We start from the raw sequence: 11,303 nt of genomic DNA, 5'->3' as shown, positions 1-11,303 counted from the left end.
GCAAAACGTCCAATCGTATAAAATGGAAACCCTGTAATTAATGGGAATGGAATTTGTTAGAAAATCGGAAAGAATTTCAAAAAAGTTTTTATGAGTGGTTGTGCATAAATACTGAACTGTTGTTGATAATGGAGCGAAATATGTACTTGAGCGGCTGCTGACTTTATATCTGTAAATACATTAGCAACCACACAAGTAGCAGCAAAAAAATTTTGATGGCCTCAAAGAAAAAAAAAAAACAAATCATTCTTTATAAATCGCTATAAACCTCGTAGTGACCCCAACCTTCACACCAGTGATGGCTACGGTGTTGCACTGTTAAATAATACAGGGGGTTCCTCAACCACCAGAGGGAGTCTCTATTGTCTCTTATGCTGACGATTGCTCGATAATGGCGTCTAGGAATGGAATTGATGATTTGTGTGATGTCGGCTATGTCCCCGAGCTTTCTCGCTTCTTCACTGCACGGAGCTTAACCCTCTCCCCTATAAAATCTTCAGCAACGCTTTTCACCACCTGGACGAAGGAGGTTAGATTGCAACTGGTTATTCACGTCGATGACGAACCAATTCAGACGTCGAATAACCCGAAGATCCTCGGAGTAACCTTCGACAGTCTATTCTCCATCTCTGCGCATACAACCGCAATTGTCAATAAAGTACAAAGCGGCAACAAGGTCCTCAAGTCGCTAACCGGCAGCACCTGGGGCAAAGACAAAGAAACGTTATTGGCAACGTACAATGCAATTGGCCGGCCGGTTCTGACCTATTAAGGAGCATAACGCAATGTTCTGCAAGCAATTCCTAGTAGGGTGTCACCGACGTGGGCACCCGAACAGACATCTGCTTGCCGAAGAACCCTCGCCACGGCACGTCATAAGGCATCTATATAAACTGACGGACGAAGTCTAGAGGTTCATAAAACAACCTCTGGACCCGACAGCATACCGATAGGCTCTGAACTGCATTCACAGGGAGTCAGTCTCCAGTTATATAGGCTCTCGACCTGTGAATGCCGTTCTGGCCGCACAATCACCAGATGTGGACGAGACAGTGCTTCGTCTGCCTCGGTAGACTCGGACCACAATAGCCCAACTTCGCTCTGGCTACTTCAGCAAGTTAAACTCAGGAATAACTGCAGATGTGGCAAACAAATGCCCGGCATGCGGAGAGACACCCCATGACTCGAAACATCTCTTCGCATGTCCACTGAACCCACCCTGCCAACGCCTCTTTCCTTATGGACAGACCCCATCGAGGCTGCACGCTTCCTGGGACTTCCGTTAGTAGAGCTTGACGACAACGTTTGAGCGACTAACCTATCTGGGCAGGGTAGTTGTAGCCGCTACAACAACAACAACAATAACGGTGTTGCACGCAAGGACATTCATCGTTCACAATACAATACATAAAGAAGTATGACGTTTGACCTTACGCCAGATACCCCTTCGTACAGGGCCGAGATCCGTCATTCATCTTAGAAAACGAAACTGGAGATTTTTGACCTCTACATCTCACGACCCACCCTATTGCGTTATAGGATGTCGGCCTATATTAAAACGCTTTTAACCGTTATTTTACATGAAAAATTTTAAGACTTAAAGAAGTTACGACGCTTAACACGACTTGTGAATCCCCTAATAATTATGCAAATAAAGACAACGAAAGTTTTATGGTACGAACTTTTCTTGCACAGAAAATGAAAAGTTGTTTCATTAATGTACAGTTCCCCCTAATGATAAACGATATGGAAGATGAAATGATCCGGCTTTCCTTTGGCTTAGAATTAACAATCATGGTTCTCACTGAAACGGTTTATCATCACAACACGCAGATGCCCTTCTCATTCCTGACGAGAACTGCTCAGAGCTTTTGTTCTCCTTTTGTTCTCAGAACGTTTGTTGGCAGAACGTTCTCCAGACATTTGTTCTTTATTGACCCTCCTTGAAAACGTGCTCGATACTTTCGTGCTCATAAGAAACGTTCCCGAAAGATTCGTTCTCAATCTGTTCTCCTTGAGAACGTTCCCGAGAGTTTTGTTTCCGTTTGGTTCTTTTGCAGGAACGTTCTTGACATTTCATTTTATTCTAGTGCAGAACTAAACCAAAACTGTAATGCGTTCTCGTAATTGTTTAGTTTATTTTGAGCGAAAAGAAAACAATCAAGAATTAGTGAATATTTTGGAATTTTATTGGTTAACCCCGAAAATTATGCATCTGAGATTTATAACAGAATATACAAAGAAACGCGTCTTTGCGCGATCGAAAGCTTTTGCGAAGTTTAGAATATGTATATTTTTTAAATAAAAATTTAAAAAATAATGATTATTTTCCGTCCCCGATTTTCATCAAAATTCAAGGATGAAATTTGAAAAGGACATTTCTACTGTTCACCCTTGTTCGCCAAAAAAATGTATTATTTTCAATTCTACAGAATATTAACTTTATTATGGGTATCAACCATATTCTTATTTTACATTGCACTGAATTTTTAAAATATTTATTGAATTAATCACACCTTTGAAATCTTAAAGTCCTTTTAAAAAAATCCTAACGTTAGAAAGATAAATTCTCTATTTTCGCCAGCATTTTGAATTTTTTGTGTGTAAAATTGACTGTTGTTATTATGCGTTAATTATTATTAAATTTAATTCAACAATTTCACATTTAAATTATTGTTGTTTTCCACACAATTTTTTTTATGAAAAATGTCCTCAAGCTCAATGAAATGGTCGAATATAATTGTTATAAGACCAGAAATAGCAAAAAGGCTAATTAAATTTAATTTAAATATACATAGGTAAAATTCTCAAATAGGTACGTACTTGTGTATGTATGTATGCATGCTCGTATATAAATAACAAATAAAAACTTTAATTTTCATGGAGTGATAATTGCTATAACCGTTTATTGACCGAAAAACGATAGAGTTATGAAACAAACTTGGCTTGGTTAAGTTAGCACTTTACGTTAGCTGCTAGAAGGTACATGAGACATGAATGAGGTATGTAAGCGGATATATTATGTACGCAGATATGTAGGCATATATACATAGCATCTATAATCTTAAGCACTTATCTTTCCCAAAGGCCACGAGGATGTCGCATATACAGACATATGCAGTTTAGAGCATGAATAATACGTTATTGATGAGTTGTACATATACTCACATCTAGGCGATCTCGAATGTGAATGATTTTGAAGCATGTCTTTGGTGGACATCGCTGATTCTATAGGGGGTTCTAATGAATTTTGAAATGATAATAATGTTGTTGGATACTCATCAATATCCTTACACATCACATAACCGAATATGCCCAGCGTTAGCAGTCCGGCGAATAAGGTGAATAAACTCATTTTTGTAATGAAATATTCGCATACACTTTTGTAAGTTGAATTTTTGGCTCTTCGTTTGAAAATTTTTCACTTTTTTTACTGTTATATTTATATATACACATATGTATGTATGTATGTATATATATGCAAAGGGCGTAATTTATTAAATAACACGTGTGCACACTTCCTGCGCGGACTAATTAAATTCCTCGATTCAAATTGCGTTCAAATTAAATACGCACTTTACTTGTACGCCATCTAATCACTCTGGTATCGCATCACTAACTAAATAATTACACCGCTACCGTAAAAGATTGTGCGCTCTGCAAGAATTCACAAAAGCAAATGCCACCTTCCAGCGCTGAAGTTGTTGGTATTGGCCAACAGCAAGAAATTGGTACTACATTGAGTATTGGAAACCAATATGTGTTTGTTGCTGTTGCCACAAAGGTGCTAATTAGAATTGATCATGCTCTGGCATCAATTGCAAGAATGTGTGAGTAATCTCATGGAAAAGATGTGTGGCTTTGATGGCAGAAAATGACATCGATTAATCAGTTAAATAAGAGAATATAGTTCAACACGATTTTCTGTTGATATTTTGCTTTTAACATGATCGTGAGGAAATTCTTGTAATAGGATGTCGTTGTTGTATTATTGCATGAGACGTCTTTGTATATGTAAATTATACTCAGAAACAAAAAAAAAACGTTTAGTCATATTTGCTTAACGGTTTTAAATTCACTTGCTGTATCAGAAAGGTATGACGCACTTATTATAGCATTTTACAGTTGTTTATAGAATGCGCAAATACTAATTTAAGGGGCAAGGGAAAGGTTGTGCTTCAGAAAAGAAAGTTAATCACAATTATAAAAAAATATATTGGGACTCTAGAGAGCTGGGCACGTGTGGCTGCAATATATTTCCCGTGTGAGGATTGAAATGCTAATTTTTTGAGTAACCAGCCGAAAAAAATATTCTGCGCACTTATTGTTCCTTATTTTAATTGATTTTATTATAATTCACTCTAGCAACAATAGATCAATCAGGAATTAAAATGATGAACTTATTTACGTACATCAGTGCACATAAAAATGCGTAAAACTACATATATAAGTTTGTGTTTAGGATTAGGGAACGGTGCGTATTCCTTATAAAAGTAGCAACCTTTTTATTCAATTTCAATGACTGCACCAGCCTTGCTAAGTGCCTCTTTGAGTTTTTCTGCTTCATCCTTTGGTATATCTTCTTTTACGATGGTAGGCGCACTCTCGACGAACTTCTTAGCTTGCACCAAATTCATGCCCTCCAAAAGGTTCTTCACTTCCTTGATCAACGCTACTTTTTGTTTTTCATCGAACTTCAGCAGCTTCACTTTGAAGGCAGTTTGTATCTTCTTTGGAGCAGCTTCCTCTTCCTCCTCTTCACCACCAGCAGGACGCGCAGGGCCGGCAGCAAATTGTGGTACAAATGCGGTCTCAGGCAAATTCAATTTCTTTTTCAGTAGCCCACTAAGTTCTGAAACTTCTAGCAGATTTAATGCAGCAATACTATTGACGATGTTTTCCAACTTTGGGTTTGCTGTTTTGGCTAGACCTTCTGGGGGTGGTGGTACTAGTTTCTCGGCACCGCTAGCGGTTGCAGGTGCTGCTTCGGCAGAATACGTACGAGCACGGACACTGTGACGAGTGAATTGGCGCAAGANAAATTGTCGCAAGACGAGGCGTATGAAGTTCATGACGGAATATTACCTGATTCCCAATTAACCTGCAATTATATTTATGTCAAAATAAATAAAATTCTGTTTTGTAAAATTCGTATATTTCCACAACGTGCCTGTTATATCAGCGGTGGTGTCAGCTGTCAAAAGCAACGATCCACCTTCTTTTCTTCACGTTGTTCACAATAGACGTTTTTAAGCAATTGTGACTTAAAAAGTACGAATGTGTTAGCAAAACAAAACTCAAAATCATTTCAGCCATAGAAGTGTGAAAACACCAGAAACATAAATACTCAACATTTTTGTAAACTGAATAATTAAACACCTTTTAAACAAAAAATAATGTCTGAAGGAGTTGAGGTAAAATTGGAGAAAGAAGACTGCCAATCAGAGGTCAAATTAGACGCCGAGGAAAGCAGTGGAAAAGTATTGTTTAAAAAGAAGCCACGGAAGAATCTACGTCAGAGAAAGCCCTCACATTCAGACGAGGAGGAAAAGCAAGATGAGGAAATGTAAGCTTCAATGTTGATTAACTGAAAAATATTCGGGTGCTGTTTAGTTTTGTGCCAAACGATTTCGGGCTATTGCGCCCAATGAAGTGACCGATCTAAAAAATTTCCACACACTTGTCAAGTGTCTAGTGTCTACACTTTATTCTAACACCTACTTTTGTAATTTTGCCCGCTAATTTATTTGGAAATTCGATTTGAAATCTAATTAATCAAAATTTGTTAAAAAAAAACCTTGAAAAGTACGCCCGCGACTTTGGTTGCGTAGGCAAATTAAATGGCGTAGTTCAGCTGTCAAACTCCAATAACTGTAAGAAGGATGAGAGACAAAAGGAAATAAGATATAAGCCAGATGCATTAAAAATATAACCTTTTTATGGCTTGACTTAAAATTGCATTCCAGTTTGTACGCCAAATTTTACGAGTTAATTCATTTCGGTTTCTGCCACTTAGTTTCTTCGTTGTTTTATTAAAATGTCTGGTAAGTAATTGTTGTCTATGATAATATCCCATAAATGCAATTCTTCTGTTTCTAGATGATCGTCCTTCCACTAGCGCCAGCGCAAGAAATTCGCAGAAAGGCGGCGAATGGAATTTTGCGCGTATGGTACTGGAGTTAAGAACCCATGAGCAGGGGGCACAATTCGCGGTGGAGCATGGGTTGATCCGGGGTACAATGCTGTGCCCCTTCCATAAAGTACGTATGAATTGGCGAAAGGGCGGAAAATTTGGGTACTTCGTATGCCAGCGTGGCAAATGCGCCAAAAGGCCCCGTATTTCGGTAGCTGCAGCGACGTGGTTCGAGGGAGTCCGGATAAGCGTCCCCCACGTATATTATTTGATGTATTGCTTTGTGGAGAATTTTACCCGCGAGATGATTCTACGTCAAGACTATGTGAAGGAGGGAAAAACTCTCTCATCTGCGACTATAACCGACTGGTACAGTTATTGTAGAGAAGTCGTTGTAATATACCAGTTGGACCACCAAGAAGCCACCGGAAAAATTGGTGGTCCTGGGAAGATAGTCCAGATTGACAAGAGTGAATTTGGAAAGCGGAAACTCAACAAAGGTAATTTTTATTCGATTGTTGTGTTATGATTTCAATTTTCCCTTTCTTATTTTCAGGCAGAGGAGTGGAGGGTCACTGGGTCCTGGGCATGATCCAAGATGGCAGTGAGGACCTACGTCTAGAAGTATGCCCAGATAACTGCATATCAGAGAATATTCTTATTCCGCTGATCAAAAAGCATGTGGCCGAGGGGTCTATTATAAGGACGGATTTCTTCAGCGCACATGATTGTCTTTCTGAGAATGGATTCATCGCAGAAGACGGGACCCACAGCCAGCGAATTCAATCGCAATGGAGGGTGGTGAAACGCTTTTTTTCTGCGCGCAATTATAATCACACCGGGAATTTCGCAGATATGGTGGTAGAGTACCTGTGGAGGCGTAACATTAAAAAGACCAAAAAGGACCCTTTTTTGGCATTAGTTGAGGCCATTAACTATGTTTATAAATTAGAATTAAAATAATAAATATAACCTACGCTCCATTTATTTTTATTACTTTTCATAACGTTGGGACCGTCCCCTTTCTAATGGGACTAATGGGGATGACTGAACATATTCCAAATATGCATTTTATTTAAATATTATTCTTCTAGCGCCGTACTTGAAGAAATCAAAGAGCGACAAAAATTGCGCCAGCGGCCCCATGGTGTAAGTGTTATCGGCTTGGCGTTGGGCAAGAAATTGGCGCCGGAAGAAGAAATCGCCATTGTAAGTTTTGATAAAAAGTTTTTAGATAAAGTGTTTCGAAAAATAACTCGCAATAACTTTGCAGAAAGACCCGTTTAATGTTAAAGTTGGTGGCCTCGTGAATATGCAGGCGCTGAAATCCGGCAAGCTAAAAGAGCCAGAAGACGCTTACGATGTAGGCATTGGCACACAGTTCTCTGCGGAAACAAATAAACGAGATGAAGATGAAGAAATGATGAAGTATATTGAACAAGAATTGCAAAAAAGAAAAGGACTTTCTAAGGCAAACGCCGATACTGAAGAGGGTGATCCAAACAAGTACCTCACACCTGAAGAGGCTGCACTGCTGGCGTTGCCTGATCATCTGCGACAGTCTTCATCAAACCGTTCGGAAGAAATGTTATCCAATCAAATGTTAAATGGTATACCTGAAGTGGATTTAGGTATTGACGCGAAAATTAAAAATATCGAAGCGACTGAGGATGCCAAACAAAAGCTGCTGCAAGATCAAAAGAACAAGAAAGATGNTTGGCGCCGGAAGAAGAAATCGCCATTGTAAGTTTTGATACAAAGTTTTTAGATAAAGTGTTTCGAAAAATAACTCGCAATAACTTTACAGAAAGACCCGTTTAATGTTAAAGTTGGTGGCCTCGTGAATATGCAGGCGCTGAAATCCGGCAAACTAAAAGAGCCAGAAGACGCTTACGATGTAGGCATTGGCACACAGTTCTCTGCGGAAACAAATAAACGAGATGAAGATGAAGAAATGATGAAATATATTGAACAAGAATTGCAAAAAAGAAAAGGACTTTCTAAGGCAAACGCCGATACTGAAGAGGGTGATCCAAACAAGTACCTCACACCTGAAGAGGCTGCACTGCTGGCGTTGCCTGATCATCTGCGACAGTCTTCATCAAACCGTTCGGAAGAAATGTTATCCAATCAAATGTTAAATGGTATACCTGAAGTGGATTTAGGTATTGACGCGAAAATAAAAAATATCGAAGCGACTGAGGATGCCAAACAAAAGCTGCTGCAAGATCAAAAGAACAAGAAAGATGGCCCATCACAGTTTGTGCCAACAAACATGGCAGTGAATTTCATGCAACATAATCGATGTAAGTTGGGTATCACATAGCAGCACGTCGTTGAATTTCATTACAATTTATTTACACATGTATGGGTTATATAATTATTTTGTATTGTTTTTTTTTTTAGTTAACATTGAAGATAGCGACCAAAAACGTCGCAAACGCGATTATGTTGCCCAAAATGCCCCACAACAGCAACAACATTCCTATCAGCAAGCTGGTGCGGTGAACGGCGTCAAACGCGCAACAGATGACTACCATTATGATAAATTTAAGAAACAATTTCGTCGTTATTAAAATGATTCAGTTGGAAACAATACATTTTTTAAGCAAAAACCGCAACCGACTTCGATGCTCGTATAAATATGGAGGAGTACCATTAATTTCTTCTTGATCCAATGTTTGGAACTAAACCAAATTAGTATGGGACCATGGTACCTTGAGGTACCACCTCTCCGATAAAAAAGGAAGAATTATCGAAAATTGTTCATATGGTCCAAAGTTATCCGGCTACAATTACAAAATTTAGGAGTATCGTCAATTTCTTCAAGATTCAATGATCGGATCTAAACCAAATAATCGAAATCGGTTCACATGGTCCGAAGTTATGCGGTAACATACATAAAAAAAATATTCCGACAATTTGAAAACCTCCCTTTTTAAGTCGGTTAATAAAATAAAAGCAAATAAAAATAATAAAAAACAGTAATTTCAAATATAGGACAAAGCGTTTCTCAGGTACCATTACAAAGAAAAAACCGTTTTATGTACATACATAGTTGATGCCGCGATATGTTTAACGATAGCCTTGTTCTAAAAGTATAATTTTCATTTGCTTTTATTTTGTCATAAGTGAATATAGCTACCTTTAAGATTTTTTTATTCATATGTATATTAAAGTAAACAATTTCTCTAGTACACTATTTTATTTTCTACTGCGCATGCCTCTGGACTGAATATACATATAAAGGATGCCCGATGCGAGAAAAAAGTATGCTGGTATTCTGGATGCTCCATTGCTTTTGGCTGTTTTGCGAATTGCCAATTTTAGGACCTCCTTTAAAAACACTGAGATATTGAGCCTATGAATAAAAACTTAGCAATTTGTTTTTCTTAAAAACTTTGAGATACTTAAATTTATTTGAAGAAATCAAGTAAAAGGTCAGAAATTTTAAGAAAAATCAATTGATTAATTTTTTTTTGATAAGGCCCATTCTTCAAAACTAATTAATATTAAAAATGTAAATAGAAAATTAGCTATTTTTCACCTACATACACACATACCCATACAACTCTTGTTAATGTCACATCATTTTCCGGCGCACACAGCCAAATACTCCATCTACTTGCAATATAATTTGCCTAATATTTAAATTTGCGTTACATTCACACTCGCATACACCCGAACCGCCTGCACACCGACACCCGCTACATTTGCCCAGTTCATTGTGTTCAAACGATGCGGCTTAATAAGTTATTCAAGCATTACCGATTCGTGCCACAAATCGAATTAAGTACGTGACTCAAATGCAGCGCTCGACACAGCCACAGCCACAACCAATAAACAGCAACCAATAGCGAGAAAAATATAAAAATCACCAACGGAATCAACGTTAATGTTTAGTTGGAAGATGGCAGCGGGCGCGTCTGTCGTCCTTGCTTTGGCATACAAATAAACGGGCCTCGTGCTGCGGTGCTCTTCTCATCAAACATTTTTTTTTTACAGTTTGGCAACTAATTAACAAATTTTTTCTGGAATTTCAAATTCTAATTATATACTACTGTATACATATGTACATACAAATACATACACACATAGTATATTGATGGAGGTCCTTTCTGTCTGTTTCCACATGTAATTTGCTTCCAAAAAATTAAAGTTTTAATTTATGGTACTGTGTGAAAAAAAAACCAAATAGAGTAATGATGGAATTTATTTCTTTGGTGAAATGTAATCCTCATTGGTTGATTATGTTCGGTAATACATACTTAATTATGAAATCATGTTATCTTTTTATCTACACTAGCGCTCAAAACTGGAGAAATCGTGTTTTTTTATAACTAAAATTTTTACCTTTTTATTTTATTTTTATTTTTTTTTTATACAAAATATGGTAACTGAAAAAATATAAAAACAAACTTTATACAGAATTTAGAAATATTAAACAAATTTTCAACAATATGTTGAACTTTTTTTCTGAATTTTTAGAGCATTTTCGGGTATGAAAATAATATTTTTTTTGGCTGACGGCTTTTGCGGTTATTTTCATTTAACAAGTGCAATTTATATAAATTGGCGTTTCTTAAACAAGAAATTCCATGTTTATAGATGTTAGATTTCAAAAATCTTTATTTTTCAGCACTACTTTGCATATCGAAACTAAACCATAATTGAATATGCTCCAAAGTGTGACAATTCCTCGGTTTGATTTCTCCATTGAAACATTACTTTTATACTTTCATGTTGCATACTTTTAGGCGCACCTGCTAGCCATTAGAGATTTTGGCAATCGCAATTTAGCTTTGCAATTACGTTGTTCGGTGGATAAAGATGGATTTCGAGTGACCAGAAAGCTGCACAATCTCCGAAAACATAGTGCGCTTCATAATTTCACCAGCGATGAAGTTGAGTCGTGAGCCGTCGTGAAGACAAAGGCCTCCCAATGTCATTGGCCTCGAGGGACAATGCATATTGATGCTAAAACACTTGAGGGTCTACCTTTCTTAGAGCCATTTAGACAGCCTTCCTCCCATAAAAACCTAAATAAATCTCGAAGTTAAAAAGAATTAACCAAGGGTTCCCACAAGATGGTGTCCTCTCCCCACTACTGTTTAACTTCTGCATTTCGAAGATTCCTCAGACTTCAGAGAGAGAGGAAGAGAGAGAGAGA

At 37.7% G+C, this 11,303-nt stretch overlaps 3 protein-coding genes across 3 annotated transcripts; 2 read left to right on the top strand and 1 right to left on the bottom strand.

Moving 5' to 3' along the window:
* Nucleotides 1-4,321: 4,321 nt before the first annotated feature.
* mRpL12 (mitochondrial ribosomal protein L12) lies at nucleotides 4,322-5,263 on the bottom strand. The gene is made up of 2 exons (XM_017632230.1): nucleotides 5,171-5,263; nucleotides 4,322-5,101 (listed from the first exon to the last, which is right to left on the bottom strand). The coding sequence occupies exon 2, from the start codon at nucleotides 5,070-5,072 to the stop codon at nucleotides 4,506-4,508; it is 567 nt and encodes a 188-aa protein (XP_017487719.1). The 5' UTR covers nucleotides 5,073-5,101; nucleotides 5,171-5,263; the 3' UTR covers nucleotides 4,322-4,505.
* A 37-nt stretch (nucleotides 5,264-5,300) lies between these two features.
* LOC108376056 (uncharacterized protein C9orf78 homolog) lies at nucleotides 5,301-8,856 on the top strand. Its single transcript, XM_017632231.1, has 4 exons — nucleotides 5,301-5,566; nucleotides 7,228-7,342; nucleotides 7,941-8,439; nucleotides 8,540-8,856. The coding sequence occupies exons 1-4, from the start codon at nucleotides 5,397-5,399 to the stop codon at nucleotides 8,707-8,709; spliced, it is 954 nt and encodes a 317-aa protein (XP_017487720.1). The 5' UTR covers nucleotides 5,301-5,396; the 3' UTR covers nucleotides 8,710-8,856.
* On the top strand, nucleotides 5,573-7,220 carry LOC108376054 (uncharacterized). Its single transcript, XM_017632228.1, has 3 exons — nucleotides 5,573-6,044; nucleotides 6,100-6,633; nucleotides 6,690-7,220. Exons 1-3 carry the CDS (start codon nucleotides 6,038-6,040, stop codon nucleotides 7,094-7,096), a joined length of 948 nt encoding a protein of 315 aa, XP_017487717.1. The 5' UTR covers nucleotides 5,573-6,037; the 3' UTR covers nucleotides 7,097-7,220.
* Nucleotides 8,857-11,303: the final 2,447 nt, after the last annotated feature.

Source organism: Rhagoletis zephyria, unplaced genomic scaffold (assembly GCF_001687245.7).
Source record: "Rhagoletis zephyria isolate East Lansing unplaced genomic scaffold, Rhagoletis_zephyria_1.1 Rzeph_scaffold_09837, whole genome shotgun sequence".
NCBI lineage: Eukaryota > Metazoa > Arthropoda > Insecta > Diptera > Tephritidae > Rhagoletis > Rhagoletis zephyria.
The sequence above is the reverse complement of the archived record's forward strand: the minus strand, read 5'-3'. Positions and strand labels throughout refer to the sequence as shown.

Coding starts and splice junctions, on each gene's coding strand:
- LOC108376056 (XM_017632231.1), top strand. CDS start 5,397: ATGTCTGAAGGAGTTGAGGTAAAATTGGAGAAAGAAGACTGCCAATCA. Junction 7,343..7,940: donor CGGAAGAAGAAATCGCCATT/GTAAGTTTTGAT, acceptor ATAACTTTACAG/AAAGACCCGTTTAATGTTAA. Junction 8,440..8,539: donor TTTCATGCAACATAATCGAT/GTAAGTTGGGTA, acceptor TTTTTTTTTTAG/TTAACATTGAAGATAGCGAC.
- LOC108376054 (XM_017632228.1), top strand. Junction 6,634..6,689: donor AAAGCGGAAACTCAACAAAG/GTAATTTTTATT, acceptor TCTTATTTTCAG/GCAGAGGAGTGGAGGGTCAC.